At 47.2% G+C, this 16,429-nt stretch overlaps 1 protein-coding gene across 2 annotated transcripts in view; it reads right to left on the bottom strand.

The window, feature by feature from the left end:
- Positions 1-224: 224 nt before the first annotated feature.
- The window catches only part of ADA2 (adenosine deaminase 2), a 52,601-nt gene continuing 36,396 nt past the window's right edge, over positions 225-16,429 (bottom strand). For both annotated transcript variants that reach the window (XM_039249992.1, XM_039249990.1), the window contains exons 5-10: positions 8,363-8,490; positions 6,344-6,434; positions 4,529-4,637; positions 1,530-1,687; positions 735-937; positions 225-506 (exon numbers count right to left, since the gene is read on the bottom strand). In XM_039249992.1, coding sequence (XP_039105923.1) covers positions 407-506; positions 735-937; positions 1,530-1,687; positions 4,529-4,637; positions 6,344-6,434; positions 8,363-8,490 — 789 coding nt within the window. In that variant the 3' untranslated portion in view covers positions 225-406. The remainder of the gene's footprint in view (positions 507-734; positions 938-1,529; positions 1,688-4,528; positions 4,638-6,343; positions 6,435-8,362; positions 8,491-16,429) is intronic.

Here is a 16,429-nt window from a genome sequence, read left to right on the forward strand (position 1 = left end):
CTAGGAGAGAGAGAGAGAGACAGCGCGAGCAGGGGAGGGTCAGAGAGAGAGGGAATCACAGACTGAAACAGGCTCCAGGCTCTGAGCTGGCAGACAGCACAGAGCCCGACGCGGGGCTCGAACCCACGAACCGCAAGATCATGACCTAAGCGAAAGTCAGACGCTTAACCGACTAAGCCACCCAGGCGCCCCGAAAAGAATATTTAAAAAAGATGAGTTTGGTAAACTCTCTAAGTGTTTCTGAGATGACAATCAATGTGGAAGCCATTGATGACCTTCATGATGTCAATTTTGATGAAGAAATGGAGGTAGAAACTATACTGGTGTGGGTTCAAGAATGATTGACAGAAGGTGAAAACAGCTTGTAGAGGGAAGCAGATGAACAGGGTAATAAGTGTCTGTCTTCTCACGTTGGCCTCCTGGCCAGATCAGCCACAAACTTATTCCATCTCTCCTCCCAGGTTTTCATGGCAGCCTTTTTATTAATATCCAACAAGGTGCTGAACCTGCAGAGAAAAGGCACCCAGGTCAGCCCCAGGAGAAACAGTCGGGAAATAGGTGAGGGGGTCTCAGATGCTTGCAGAGCACATTTCTCTCCAGTCCGAGAGCAATAACAAAACAGAGGCATTGTGGAGAAACCTTCCAGGCTTCTGTCCCAAACCTCTAAGAGAGATAAACACAAGTTGTGAGGTGGAAGAGGGAGTTGGGGATCTGGTAGTACATAGGACACTCACTTGATAGAGTTCATGGCCAGTTGTTTGAGTGTCCTCAGATCAGCTGACATTCCCCCAATGCCCATGAAGGCCTCATAGAAATCGTAGGACAAGCCCTTGGCACCAAACACAGCCGGGTCATCAGAGCTGATCACCATGGGGTACCCAGTGGCCATCAGAACAGCAGCAGGGTGGTTTCTCAAGTCAGACACCAGTTTCAGAACCTGCCCAACAGGAAGCAAAGGAGAAAGACAAACTTTGACCTATAAAAAGTTGTCACGAGAGGCAAGACCGTGAGCACAGTCAGCTCCTTTCTTATCCTCATCACCACTCTGAACATTGGGATGACTTCTGGGCACAACACAAGGAATAGAACCAGTCCTCATGTTCTTCCCAATTTTCTCCAGGTTTCCTCACCATCACAAACATTTGGTCTCTATCTTGGTCTGGCTCAGAGCAGCTCTCTGGAACACAGCAGGAGAGGCAGGTGCACAAAGAACCCCAAGCAGCTGTGAAAGCAGCATATCCTACGGCCCCTCCCACTTCATTGGCCTTTCTCAACGTCCCTTTAGCTTTGCTTTTGGCTTTGCCCCAAATTCCACCAGACCGCAACTCTTACTGCTGCCTCATTATTATGAATAGGTTTGGCAAAGGGCCATTCCTAAATAACTTACTAAGGGGAGAGAGATAGCAGAGGAATATAGAAAACAAGTGAGCTCAGGAACTAAAAATCACATGGGAAAGTTTGGGAATCAGAACAGAGGTTGAGGTTGGAAAGAAAGATTGCATTGGGTTTGTGCCATGGATCATGCATACCTGGTTGGAGATGGGACAGACTTCTATGGGGATGTCCTTCTTCCAGGAGTCAGCCCAGACTGCTGGGTGTTTGGTCAAAGCAAATCCATGGCCAATCCTGGTAGAGTTCAGTATTAGAGCAACCAGAAGGTTTCTATCTACGGAAGTACCCTGCCAGTCTGTGGATAAAGGGGTAGTCTCCAATCAGATGGATCTGATCCATTGACCATCCTCAGATAAAGGCTCCCGATCCCCAAGCAAGAAAAAGAATGTTCACACACACACACACACACACACAGAGTTTCATACAACAATGCTAAAGAGAGGTAAAAGAGAGGAGGTATGGCAAGCCTTTATTTTACATATGTAAGTAACAGATGAGGAAGTTGAAACTTACATAGGCTTTGTAAATTGAAGGAGCATACTCACTTAAGTAGCAAGACTGGGTTTCAAACCTTGGTCTGACTCCACAGCCTATATTCTTTCTTTCCATTTTTTATTTGTTTCCAGAGCTGTTTTCTGGGCATTTTGTTTATGATTTTCACAACAATGTGTTGCAAACCCTTTCAATATACTTTTTTTTTTAAATTTAAGTTTATTTCTTTATTTTGAGAGAGACAGAGACAGCGCAAGTGGGGGAGGGGCAGAGAGAAGGGGAGAGAGCATTCCAAACAGTCTCTGTGAGATCATGACCTGAGCCAAAACCAAGAGTCGGACGCTTAACGGACCGAGCCACCCAGGCGCCCCTATAGTTACTTATATGTACTTACTTAATTTATATCTTTAACAATATCAATTGCAAGATCACAATGACCAATACAGACAAAGTGGTGGTAGATAGCGTCGGCTGCCTACTTACCAGCCATCCCCACTACACTTTCCTTGCTAGCAGGGCTTTCTTTGGAGTTTGAAAATGACAGGCCCTGACTCTCCCAGCTTCCCTTGCAATTAGGATAGTCCTAATGTTGGCCTGGAAGGTTATTGGTGGGGAGCTCTTGGGCTTCCTCCCTGATAAAAGGAGATGCCCTGGAAGAAACATCTTGTCTTTTGTTTCATTAGATTTGTCACACCTGAATGTGACTTCACTGACTGACAACCAAGTGAGGTAAAACCCTGGACTTGAGGAGGACAGCAGAGGTTTCTTCTTATCTGAAATAATAGATGACCTTGTTGTAAAACCTGTTGAATGTGTGTACTCCATTCCTGGCCCCCAAAAGCACCCTAACTAATCCACATGTAAAAATACGAAAACTCCACTGTTCTGTTAGAAATAAAACCCAAGAATTCCCATTGCTTTTTAGAGCATGTGTTTTAGGTAGATTTTCACTGGTTTCCTATCTAGAACTTTTTTTCCCAAAGATTTCTCTCTTTAAAAAAAAATAAGAACATTACAGGCACCTGGGTGGCTCAGTCAGTTAAGCATCCAGTTCTTGATTTTTGGCTCAGGTCATGATCTCAAGGTTGGTAGGTTCTGTGCTGACAGCACAGAGCCTGCTTGGGATTCTCCCTCTCCTTCTCCTTCTCCTCCTTCCCTGCTCATGTGTACACTTTCTGCCTCTCTCTCTCTCTCTCAAAATAAATAAATAAGCTTTAAAAAATAAAAATAAGAACATTACTCTCAGATATTAAATACCCAGCTCCTGGCAAAATCCTCTACTAGGGCCATGTGTCTTGGAATTTGGTTACATCCTCTTACAGTGTTTCATACTGTTGAAATGATTTCACACAGGTAAGTATGGTTTTCCCAACTAGACCACAAGTTCTTCAAGGTTAACATCCCCTACTCCCTTGTCCCATCTCCCACAAACAATTCTTCAAATTTACTAGAACAGTTTTGATGTAAATTGGATCTAAACTGACTTGAAATATCAGGAAAAAAAGAGATTAAGGCACACATATCCTTCCTCTGAGAGATGGTGTGATAAACCAAGGTTTAAGCCTGGTTGTGAAATCCAACCCCCCCCCCCCCACCTCCTTGGTTGTCTAAGGGTGACAGGTGCCTACAGTACTCAGGGACACCAGGTGGGATGTAGCAGCAAGCTTTCTTCCTGATCTAAGCCTCTCAAATCTTCATTTTAACCTGAAATTGCAGCCATGATCTAGGATTTCTTTTGCTTAGGGCTCACATATTTTAAGGACTGGAATATGGGAAGCTCTGAGAGATGACCCATGAACCTGTGGAGTGAGCTTTGGGGAACAAAGACATGGCTGGGCTAATGGCATTTCATTAACAATAGTAGTCGAGCTGTTTGGGCTGGATGGGGTCTCTTCTTCAGCACTGATGAGTGTGGACAGAGCCTTCTAGTTGCCTGGTTGTGGTCCCTCTTCTGCCACTTAACCTTGTGTGACTTTGGACAGGTGAATTAACCTCTTAAATACAATTCACTTATTATAAAATGGAGACCATTGGAAAGGACTCAAAATCAAATTCTACTAATGACTAGCTTTTTACCCTTGGACCAAGTACTCTATGTTTGGAGTCTTGGGCTCTTCATTTTTAAAATGGGGATATAGGGTGGCTTAGTTGGTTAGGTGTCCGACTCTTGTTTTCAGCTCAGGTCATGATCTCATAGTTCGTGGGTCTGAGCCCTGCATCGGGCTCTGTGCTGACAGCGTGGAGCCTACTTGGGATTCTCTCTCTCTCCCTCTCTCTTTGTCCCTTCCCTGCTCACGTATGTTCTCTCTTTCTCAAAATAAATGAAACATTTAAAAATAGAAAATAAAATAAATAAAATACAGTTTAAAAAATAAAAAATAAATAAAATGGGGATAAAAACACTTTTCTGGCAGGACTGGGGTGAGAATTAGAAATAATATATGTAAAGTGTCAGATACTGTTATTATCATTTTATTCCTTCTCCAGGGGAAATACATATTTCTCCATATGAAATGGACAAGCGCCATAAAACAACTATCAACAATACCAGTACTGCCCCAGGATTCCATCAGTTCTCTTGAGTGATGATGAGGAGCCCTCCTATCCATCCCTCCTCTGTCCTGCTTGTCTCCACATGGCTCACCTGTCTCTCCAGCATGGAAAAAGTAAGGCAGTTTAACACCATGCAAGGTAGGAATCATCAACGCCTCCCTGTAGTCATACAAGGAGTGGCCAGTGTCCTCACGACCCACCTGCAAGACAGAGAGGAGGGGACATGGAGTTGTCTGCTTGGTCCATGCCTCACTTTGCTGATGGTACCCTCCATAGCCTGTGAATATGCGTCCTTATACGCTGCCGTTACTAGTCGAGGCCATTGTCACACAGCCTTTTAAAAATGACCAGCAGCAAAATTGGGAAAGAAAAGAAAGTGCATTTTTACCCCTATATAGTCCCCCCTCCCTTAGTCAGATGTATCTTATATCCTCCCAGCCGTTTCCACCTTGTGTTCTCACACCACTTTCCAAGTCCCTGTGCTTCAGCCCTGAGCTCCTTGTTGGGGACAGAGAGTGAAGGAGAAAGGAAGAGCAACAGAGAGAGACAGAAAAAACAAGACAGTGAGACACTGAGAGACCCGCAGAAAATGGAGAGACAGCGCAAGAGAATGAGAGCCCTAGACCAGGAGTCAGGAGGGCTCCAGACCCATTACCTGTGAGTCTCTAGCCAAGTCAGTTTCCTGGCAGGGTCCCTCTGTGAATCAGTGCCTCAGCTGTAACTACAACAAAACTATGCTTTTTGAACTAACCCCCCCACCCCCCACCCCAGGGCTTGTAGCTGTGTGACGAGCTTAGGATAAAACGAGTACCTCCTTCAGAATGTCTATTTTAATTTGTTGGGGGGGGGGCAATGACACATTTTTATAATAAGCCAAATACAGATATTCAATGTAGTAGAATGGAGTGCAGGCTTGAAAGAGAGTTGAAACTTGCAAGTAGACCCCTTTGAGCAACTGCCTACCCCCCTTCTTACCCCAATTTTCCTCTAGAACTTGTCCACTACAGTCCTTGTAGAAACTGTTCTGCATGTTCTATACTAGAGGCATTCCTTCTCAGCCCCCTTTGTCAGGGCTGCATGCAGAGGGGAAAAGGGAGAAGGGAGGACCTTCTGCCCCTTTCTGAAGAGGCCAGATCCTTGAGTGACCCCCAGGGATCCCAGGAAGACATGCCGGTACAAACAAAATGATTCCTTGAAATCCACTCCTTTGAGCTCTGGATGTTCTGAAAGCAAATGCTTAAGCCCAGTTTCAGGTAAAATGTACAGAATCTGTAAGAGGGAGTTAGGAGTGCCTTTTAGCCAGGTCGTTCAAACTAAGTTAACTTCCTTAATGAGATTGATGAGTTGTCACCTGGGAGGTGTGCCCTGGCTGTAAGAACTCAGCTATGGCTTGATTTGGGGGTTGGGGGGCAGGAGGTGGGGTCAAGGCAGTGACACCACTATGGATGTGCAGCTTCCAAAACAGCTGAGGAAGCAAATGGATGAAGGGACAGAGGACACCTTTCCCATCCTTAACAGTTTTGCCCAGGGCTTAGACCCATCTCTGCTTCCAGATCACCCTCTATGAGCTACAATTTTAAGAGGCAGACATAGGTAGGCCACATGCATTAGAAAGAGGGCAGAAGGCAGCGGAACGGGAGTAAGCCCACTGTTGGGGATCCTCATTGAGTTCCTTCCTTATTCTGGAAAGCTCCTTTTCAGCCTTCTGGCCCTGTCTGCTCTCCTTTCTCTTGTAACTATCACCCTCCCTCAGGCCCCTACACAAGGTCGGTGCTACACTCTGGCCAGGCCTGTGGTTGGCAGCCTGAGCCTCCACAGAGGGTTTCGGTGCCTGCTGCCAGGGCCTTCACAAGAGCTGCCTGCTGGGCCCTGTTCTCAGACAGCTTTGTTGTGCGGGGTCCGTTACCAGATCAAACCCTGCCACCATCTCAGGGAACAGGGTTCGAAGCTTCATGGCTGTTTGGACAGATTTCATGACGGAGGACACATTTTCAAATCTGTGGGAGAGACAGAGAGAAGCATGGGAGACAGTGTGACTTGGCATTGGTGGAGCTTCATACCCAGTACCCCGGAGTAGCCCCCCTCCCTGGTGCCTGGGGCTGGTCTAGTCCAGATTACCCAGAAATCACTTCCCAAAGCCTTGGCATGTGACCCTATCATGACCACGCTGTTGTGATCCCTTCCAGGGGCTACATCTGAGAGATATCTCACCCAAATCCAACCCTTTTGAGGAGTCTGGCTGGCTCTAGAGGAATCTATGGTGTCTACACAACAAGTGAGGAAAGGAGACCCATGGGATAGGTTTCATCTGTCCACATTTGGATGAAGCAAAGCGGCCTTGTCTGAAATTTGCCCTGCATCCCCAAGATGATGGCTACGGGAAGGGGGTGCAGTACAGAGGCCGGCTCTCTGTTCACTGGGCACCAGTGAAAGTCTACAAAATGCCAGAGCCCCTGTCGAGTCAAGTGGACCTGGCAACTATATGTCTTCTCCCTTCAGTGGGATCTGCATGGCCCTGGGGACTCCAGAAACACTGTAGGCGAACTGTCTTACTTCTGTCTGCACCGTCTCTGTTCAAGCCCAGGACAGGGGTGAGACAAGCAGTACAACAGAAGCACCGAAACAAAAGTCTGGCACAACCTGTGAGAGGACAGAGGTCTCTGGGCAGCAGCTGGCTCACCTGTTCCTCAGTTCTGTGGCCTACATTTTCCCCTCCTGACGCCTGCCCATTCCATCTCCTGAGGAGCTCTAAGGGATGCAAGGAGGATTTACCACCTGCAGCGCAGCCCTCACACCCTCCCCACCTGCCACTGGCTCCCAGGAGCCTCTGAGGGGGACCAGTGGGGCCCCAGCCCTCAAGCTCCACCCTGGCCCACTAGCACACAGGTGCAGGCCTCTGCTCTCACAAAAGGTGAAGGGGAGGGGCGCCTGGGGGGCTCAGTCGGTTAAGCGCCCGAATTCAGCTCAGGTCATGATCTCATGGTTTGTGGGTTTGAGCCCCGCGTCGGGCTCTGTGCTGACAGCCAGCTCAGAGCCTGGAGCCTATTTCAGATTCTGTGTCTCCCTCTCTCTCTGACCCTCCCCTGCTCACGCTGTCTCTCTCTCTCTCTCTCTCTCTCTCTCTCTCTCAGAAATAAATAAAACATAAAAAAAAAATAAAAAACAAAAAACAAAAAACAAAAGGTGAAGGGGATTCAAGGGGATGGGGTGGGGAGGGGTTTGACTGCTGTCCAGAGCTCAGCCTCTAGGGCTGAGCTGGCCCTCCCCAAGCCCTGACTCAGTGTGATCCCCATCTGGTTGCCGCCCCTGCATCTCCAGCCCCGCGGGTGGGTCAAAGGCCTTACACAGGCCTGCCTTTGACAGAGAGCCTTCCTTGGGTAAAACGAAGAAGGAAAACTAAGGTATAAAGCCTTCTGTGCTTGCTTGAGAAAGAGTGGGTCCTTGTTCACATTGCCAGGTCACACATCCACACACAGACTCTGAGATAGCTGTCACTCAGGGCCAGGTCACCAATCAGAGCCCAGTATACACCATGGACAGCACATGGCTGACAAGAAGCAGAGCCCCACCAGCAAACTGAAACAAAGAAATGGGCCAGTTATCCGAACACACTGGCAAAAACATACCCAGAACTGGATCGCCCAATCTAACATGAGGTCAGGGCCTAGAACTATCTGGAAAACTGCCACACTTCTTCATTTCAATCTGGTTGTGAAGATCCCAACTAGAAGTGTCTTCAGAGATAGATTTTTGCTCTCATGCAAGAATGCGCATGCTGAGGCCTTGGCTCTTTGGCATTGAGGGTGGGTCTCCTCCGAAGCCAGCCTCCCAGCCTCCCTTTCTCCTCCCCCTCCCTCAGAGTCTAGTGGCTCTGCCTGCATCCCATTCTCCCAAATCCTGCAGCTTCAGCCATGTTCTCTCTCACCTGTGAACCGAATAAATGATTTTGATTCCAATAAACCCAGGATGCTTTTTTGCAAACATATGAGCCACTTCTCTGTAAGTCTCCACTGACCACTCTTCGTTATGGATCGTCCCATTCAGTTCATAGACCTGAGAGGAAGGCATGGTCCTGATCAGACGTTGGAGGTAAGCAAAACTTCATCCCCACTGTCAATAATCTCTAAGTCTCTGCAATTTCACTGCCCCATGCCTTCAACAGCTTCTCACACTTATCAGAAGTCCTAGTCCTGTCTGGGATAATGCTTCTGAACATCACAGAGATGGGGTGTCTGCCTGTCTTATTCATTGCTGGGTCCTTGCACCTGTAACAGTGCCTGGCATATGGTAGGTGCTCAAAAGGCATTTGTGTAAAGAATGAAGAACAGGTCAGTCGGGGAGAGGACATAGCCAAAAAAAGGAGTCCAAGGATCCACTTCATCTCCCCACTTTCCCACTCTTAGGTCGGATGTCACCTCAGGTGGACATGGTCGGGGCAGAGTGAGAGGAGCCAGGAGTGGACCGTGGGTAAGACAAAGTAGGAAGATGCAATGGAGAGGGCAGGGGTATAAAGAATTGCCCCTCCAGCCCATGGTGAGAGGCTGGAGGGGGCTGGAGTGATGGGCATGGTCCCTGCCGCTCCCTCCATCCTCTCCCGTCACTGGGTCAGCTCTCGCCCCTGCACAAAGTGCAGGTTAGAATTAGGACAGGATGTGGGGGTTTCTGAAGAGGTTGTGGGGCAAAGGAGGATGGGAAAAAATACGATGTAGAAGGTATTTCCATGAACATCAGTTAAAACCCTGCAGTGTACAAGGAACCAGGCAAAGCATTGGAAGGGGTGAACAAATGTTAGTGAGACAAGATGCCTGACCTTAAGGCGTTTCCGATTTAGTGCAGACAGATCCTATTCCTTTTTTTTTTTTTTTTTTTTAAATACAAAGCAGGAAGAATTAAGTGCTTTGGGAGGCTTATGGGATCTCAGAGGAAAAAAGGGGATAACTGGATGGGATCAGAGAAGCTTTCTGGGGGAAATGGCGGTGAGGTTGGCCCTGGAAAGGCAATGGGGATTTGATACACAGGAAACTTAGAGTCCACAAGTAAGCCAATGGCTCCCTGGCGGCCCTGCTGGCAAAATCATTGCTAGTGTCCTGGGGTAGGGAAGCAGTGGTTCTACACAGAGCCAGAGCCCACGGGAGTGCAGGTGGCAGAGGCTGAGAGTCAGAGTGCGAGCCAGGAACTATCTCACTACCTAACAGAGAGGAATCCTTTCTCTTTACTGGGGTCAACTCTTGTATCCTGGCATCCCAGGAGCTGGGTGCTCTCCAGGACCCTTTTCTCTTTTCCCACCAGTCCCCTGCCTCACAGCACCCTTGCCAGCCCCTTTCTTAGCTGCACCCTGCAGGCGCCGCCTTCTGTCCCAAGGCAGTCTCCTCTTCACCCCAGACACAGAGAAGCTTTTTATGTTCTTTCATCTCTGGCCTGGGGTGGGGGGGCAGAAGGGGTTCATTCTGCTTCTTGGGATGGGGGAAGTGCAGTGAACAGACAGCTTTATCCAGCCCCTTCTCTTGGCTCTTTGGTTTTCTCTGCTGCTGCCCCAGGGAAGCCTGACCTCTCATACAATCTCCAGGCTCACCATCGGAAGGTGGTCTTCCCGGATTGTGTGGTCTAGGAGTAGACAAGCTCAGGCTTCCTGAATGTTAAGGGTGCCAGAACTTTCTAGAGGAGAGAATCTTAGGTACTGCTAGCTCAGTATCTAGTATAACCTATTATTATTATTATTATTATTATTCCTATTATTTACTGAAGGGGATCAGAACATGCCACCCTAAAATATGCTACTTTTGCATAATAATTAAAATTTTTTTAAGTGTTCATTTATTTTTGAGAGAGACAGAGACAGAGTGTGAGTGGGGGAGGGGCAGAAAGAGAGGGAGACAGAGATCCCAAAGCAAGCTCCAGGCTCTCAGCTGTCAGCACAGAGCCTGATGAGGGGCTTGAACTCAAGAACCACGAGATCATGACCTGAGATGAAATCGGATGCTTAAACTGACTGAGCCACCCAGGCGTTCCAGCATAAGCATTATTTTGAGTGGAAGGCAGTCAAGCAGCAAACATAGAGATCTTTGCTCTCCTCCTGTCTGTCTAAAAGCAGGACATAAACTGTTGGTGAGAGTGTTCCGCCTCCTATCTCCCACACCAGGAAAACAACCCTTATCATTGGAGACAGAAGGTCAGCCCTGAGATCGGTCTGCACAAATAAACCTTACTAACATAACTCTTATATTTTAGTAGTTTCCCACATATATTTACTATCCCACAATTTACTGCCCCAGAAACCCAAACATTTTGCCTTGTCATTTCTCCACAATTTATCACCACTTGTTAAAACAGTGTATAAGTACCTGTTATACCCACTTCTTTGGGTCTTCGCTTTTTTCTACGGAGGCCTCCATGCACATAAAAATTAAATATTAATATCAAATAAAATGTGTATGCCTTTTCTCCTGTTAATGTGGCTTTTACCAGTTTAACTTGCAGACCCCCAGAACAGAACCTTACAAGGGTAAAGAAAAAGTTGTTTTTGTTCTCCCCTGCTTCACCAGAGATTTTTTTATTAAATTTTTTTCATGTTTATTCATTCTTTGAGAGAGAGAGAATAAGAGTGGGGAAGAGGCAGAGAGAGAAGGGGACACAGACTCCGAAGCAGGCTCCAGACTCTAAGCTGTCAGCACAGAGCCTGATATGGGGCTCAAAGTCACAAACCACAAGATCATGACCTGAGCTGAAGTCAGATGCTCAATGGCTCAACTAACGGAGCCACCCCGGTGCCCCCTCACCAGAGATTTTTGAAAATAGAACTCTTCCTGTCACTGATCAAAGCTTCAACAGACTTCCAGGCACTCTGTTAGAATCTTCAAATCTTTGGTGCTAAAAGAACATATAGATGCTGTACCCTAGCAGTTCTCAAAGTGTGGTCAGGGAGCCTCTGTGGGTCTCTAAGACTTTTCCAGCCAGTCTGCAAAATCAAAAACTCTCCTCATAAAATTTTTAAGATTTAAATTTAAGATTTGTCTTTTACATTCTCATTCTCTCCGCAGTATATAGAATTTTCCAGAAGTTACATCATGTGTGACAACATTAGTCTGACAAATAATGGATTGTGTGCTTGTGTAGGCTTGTGTTTTGAAAAGTTCTCAGTTTTAATTTCTTTTTTTTTATTTATTTATTTCTAGGAGAGAGAGACAGCGTGAGCAGGGGAGGGTCAGAGAGAGAGGGAGACACAGACTCTGAAACAGGCTTCAGGCTCTGAGCTGGCAGTCAGCACAGAGCCCGACGCGGGGCTCGAACCCACGAACCGCGAGATCATGACCTAAGCGAAAGTCGGACGCTTAACTGACTAAGCTACCCAGGCGCCCCTCAGTTTTAATTTCTAATGAAGGCTATATTATATAGGATATGGAAGATAAAATCCACATGGACAAAAGTTTTTGGGGATCCTCCAAAATTTTTGAGTGTAAAATTTTGAGAACAATGCCATTAACCCTTCCCAGAACTGATACCTAAAGTTGTCTTGGCCTTCCCCAGCTGATTTGCAGACTTCCCTGCTGTGTCATTACTGAGTCATGTGCCCACACAGGCCATTTGGATTGTAGGCCACTGAGGGCAGGATCCAGGCCATCTGGGTCTTCCCACCTCCCCTCCTGTAGCACCAGAGTGGGAGCTCCATAAATAAGCATTAACTTAAGAAGAGCACTGTCCATTTGGAGTTTCAAAACTACTCGGCCCCAGGCAGCATGTTTTGGAGGATGGATGAATAGATGGAGATTGGAGGGGTGGTTGTGCCAGCAGAACAGAAGGGAGACAAAAGAACCTTTTAAAAACTCAACAAATGACAATTTTGTCTAAAGAAGATCCTTGGCATACTAAACAAGGATGTACAGATATGCAAATGATACAACCAGAGACTTGATGGGGGCTTGCCCGTGACAGCAGTTCCAAGCCATCAATTCTATCATTGCAGCACTTATTGCTAGAGAATCTGGGACCCCTGCCTTGCGGGGTTCCAATCCCACTGCTAGTTCCCATAGCATGGAGAGCCACGAAGATGGAATCTGGCTCCTGGGGCAGCAGATGCTGAAGCCCGGGTCTCTTGGTGCCTCAGTAAATCACCATCGGGGCCGCCTGCGCCTTGTGTTCCTGGGCTTCTGGCCTCCAGCCAAGAATCTGCAGGCTTTTTGGAAGCACCTAGGACAGGATCTGAATGCTCAAGAGCACCCCTATCTCAAGGAGCAAGAGACCCTTTGCAGGGGGAGACCTGCAATCCCTCCCGGCCTTGCAGCTAGACTGATTAGAACATTGCTGTGAAGCCTGGTATTGGAGGAAAGTTCTCAGCTGGTTAGGGGCCTCTGGGCAGGCTTCTGGGTTTAGGCTTACAGTGGAGATACAATCTGCCCCAGCCAATCATACCTCATAGGGTCATTGCAAGGATCAGATGAGTTAATATTTATAAAACATTTAGAGATGATAACTGCTGGAAAAAAGACAAGAAGAATAAAAAAGGAGGAGGGCACCTGGGTGGCTCACTCGGGTAAGCATCCAACTCTTGATTTGGGCTCAGGTCATGATCTCATGGTTCGTGGGTTGGAGCCCTGCACTGGAATCCACATTGACAACACAGATCCTGCTTGGGATTCTGTCTCTCTCAAAAGGAAGGGAGGGAGGGAAGGAAGGAAGGAAGGAAGGAAGGAAGGAAGGAAGGAAGGAAAAAGAAAGAGTAATTATAACTATTGGGTGCCTGGCTGGCTCAGTCAGAAGAGCATGTGACTCTTGATATTGGGGTCATGAGTTTGAGCCCCTCATTGGATGTAGAGATTACTTAAATAAACACATAAAAACTTTTAAAAAAGAAAATAACTATTAATGATATTATTATTACCAATCTTATTATCATCACCAGTTATAGAAAAACAACCCCAAATCTGCAGTTATCCCAGAAAGATGAGTTAATATCTAATTAACAAACTGTAAGTACAAGTAGGTGATGCCAGTCATCCCTCTAAGACTACGTGATACAAAAGTTGCTATATCCATGGAATAAGCCCTCTTGAATTGAAAGCACATTGGATTCAATGTAGATTATCTCGATTTTTAATTATAGTATAATTGTGACACTATAAATTTGTGGGGAAATTATTCAAACTACATGCTATTTACATAAGCCAACATAAGATTACAAAGTTTTATTGTCTATGATATGATGGAATTAATAGAATTTTAAAGCTGGAAGGAACCAAAGGGAAATTTGGGAGCAGACAGTTGCTCAAGATCATACAATTAGTTTGTATCAGACCAGAAACTAGGACTCAATTTCCAACTCTCAACACAGTTAGTTTTCACTACTAGAGCACCATTCATTTAACAGCCGTTAATTGAGCTTCTACTATGTGCCAGGCATATGCCAACACCTTTATGTCAACATCTCATTTAATCCTCAAAACTACATTAGGTAGTTCTCATTTTACAGATGAGGATTTTGAGGCTCAGAAAGCTTAAGAAACGGAGTCCTACCCCACAGTGCGAGTTAGGGCTGGAGATCTGCTGAGTTTTAGAATCTTGCTGACCCTGAGTGTCACAGTCATCACAGCACCCTGTCTTTACCTTTATGTGATAGTGACAGTTAGGGGGGCTCAATGTCTCAGCTCTGGCTGCACTTTAGAATCACGTAGGGAGAGAGAAATGCCTGGGTCTCACCCCAGACTAATTAAATCAGAATCTCTGGGGTAGAACCTGGTGGGTTTTTTTAACCTCCCCAGATGATTCTAATGTAACAGCTGGCGTTAAGATCTACCATTTTGTGGATTTGAAGTAAACAGCGTGAATACAGCATAATAGGATAAATGCTGTTATAAAGGAGAGCAATTAACAAGGTCTCCCCAATCTCGATTCTCAATTTTCTTGCCATTATACCAGCAACACGAAACAGGGGTCACTTTAGCAACAAGCTAGATGGAATTTTCAGTGGAGGCTCTGCCCAGAATCCAGGGAAAACCTTGGTGGGGAGGGCGGTGAGGATGGGTAGGAGAAGTGCCAGTAGTGTTTGTTATACAAGTGACAGCATTCAAGAAAATGTCCGGGAAACAACCATCGTGAGTTCTCTGCCACTGCCGGTCTCTCTCCCAAGATCCCCTGTCAATAAGTACCAGCAGGGCAATCTCCTGTTGATAATCCTCTGGGGTCTTATAACAGCTCCTCTCTGAGGACTGCCTGGGACCCAGTCTGGGCCTCAGATTCTGGCGGTGGGGGAAGGGACTGGAGCCCAGGAGATAAGACCCGCCTAGCAACTGTTGCTAAAGGCAAGTAGCCTTTGTTATCAAGCATTAGTAACACAATAGGAGGCTGAGCAGCCAGGATAGTCCATCAACATCATCCCAGGCCCTGAATTAGCCCCACTAGCAAGAAGGGGGAGGTTGTGCGGCTCAGCAAAAGAATTCCAGTGCAGACGGTTTTTAGTTGTTAATGTGTTGATGGCTCCCCCTACTCTGGCTAATGGGGGGCATTAAGGCATAGACTCTCTGTTGCAAGAGGCCTTTGTTCCAGGGTCAGAGCAGAACAAATGGTCACATCCCATCCCCCTCAGCCTCTCCAGAATCCCAAATCCCAGCAGCCTTCCACCTTCTAGGATGGTGGGGGGTGGGCAGAGTGGGAAGAGAGGTTAGAGCAAGGCAGGGTCCCCAAGTTAAATGGGCTGGCGCCCACTCAGTGTGGTAAGGAGAAAATACCCCCGCAGAAAAAGGGGAGCAAAAACAACCACTCCCTCCAATTGCTCATCATCTTCCCCTAAATGTTTCTCCATTGGGCTCAAGATGAAAGTCACAGCCCTCAAGCCGACCAAGACCCAAACCCTCCAGTTTCCCCCTCCTTGCTTTTCCCTCCACCCCCTAAGGAGTCCAGGGCTCCACCAGGATTTGACGGGCTACCTCCCCCAGGCCCCACGCTGAGAAAGCTGTTGGGATGGCCCAACAGGAAGCGACCCCCCCCTCGGCCCCCAGCAGGGGCCAGCACCACTCAGGGTGAATCATCTGCTCAGACAACCCTAGGGGCTCTCTTTTCCCTAAAGAAGGACGACGATACTTGCAGCCTGAAGCCCTATCAGGAGCTCCTTCTGAGATTGAGCTCAGCTGCCTTAGTGCTCAAGTCCAGCCCCCTGGCCTCTATCCAGTCATGTCACCAACGTGATCTTGGTCAAACCCTGACTTTTCCAAGCCTCATTTTCCACATCTGTAAAACGCAAGCTTGCTATGTACCTCAAGTGCTTTGTAAAGGTCAAGGCAAAGAAGGCCCTTTCTCAAAGTGTGGTCTGGGTCAGACCATCTACATTAGAATCACCGGGAGGAGGGGAAGAGGCCAGTTAATTTTGCAACTTCCTGGTCCTACCTAAAAGCACAGAATTAGAATCCTGGGAGGTCAGGATCCAAACACGAATTTTAAAGAGCAACTCCGAATTATTCATATGAACAGCCACGTTTGAGGACCACAGCAAACAAACATGATTATCACTCTTGGTGCCTCTTGGCAACGTAAGAGCCGGTGCCAGTCTGGAACATCTCACGATCTGACATAAATAACGAGGCAACAAATGCTCAGTGCTGAGGGGGCGCCTGGGTGGCTCAGTCGGTTAAGCGTCATGGTTCATGGGTTCGAGCCCTACATCGGGCTCTGTGCTGACAGCTAGCTCAGAGCCTGGATCCTGTTTCTGATTCTGTATCTCCCTCTCTCTCTGACCCTCCCCTGTTCACACTGTCTCTCTCTCTCTCTGTCTCAGAAAAAAAAAAAAAATACTCAGTGCTGAGTACCCACATTACCAGGAGACAAAGAGGGGACATATGGACTGACATAGTCCCGGGAAGGAGATGAAGGAGGGGTTGGCCAACCTATAAACCAGCTTAAGTGGAACCCAGAGAGGAGGATGGGCTTCCAAGCCCGTGGGGGGTGGAGAGGGTGGGGAGCCTATACTTGGAGAGAAGGATTTCCCGGGTCAAAAACCATGGGAATA

The sequence above is a fragment of the Hyaena hyaena genome, unplaced genomic scaffold (genome assembly GCF_003009895.1).
Source record: "Hyaena hyaena isolate Hyena2069 unplaced genomic scaffold, ASM300989v1 scaffold_368, whole genome shotgun sequence".
Taxonomy (NCBI): Eukaryota; Metazoa; Chordata; class Mammalia; order Carnivora; family Hyaenidae; genus Hyaena; species Hyaena hyaena.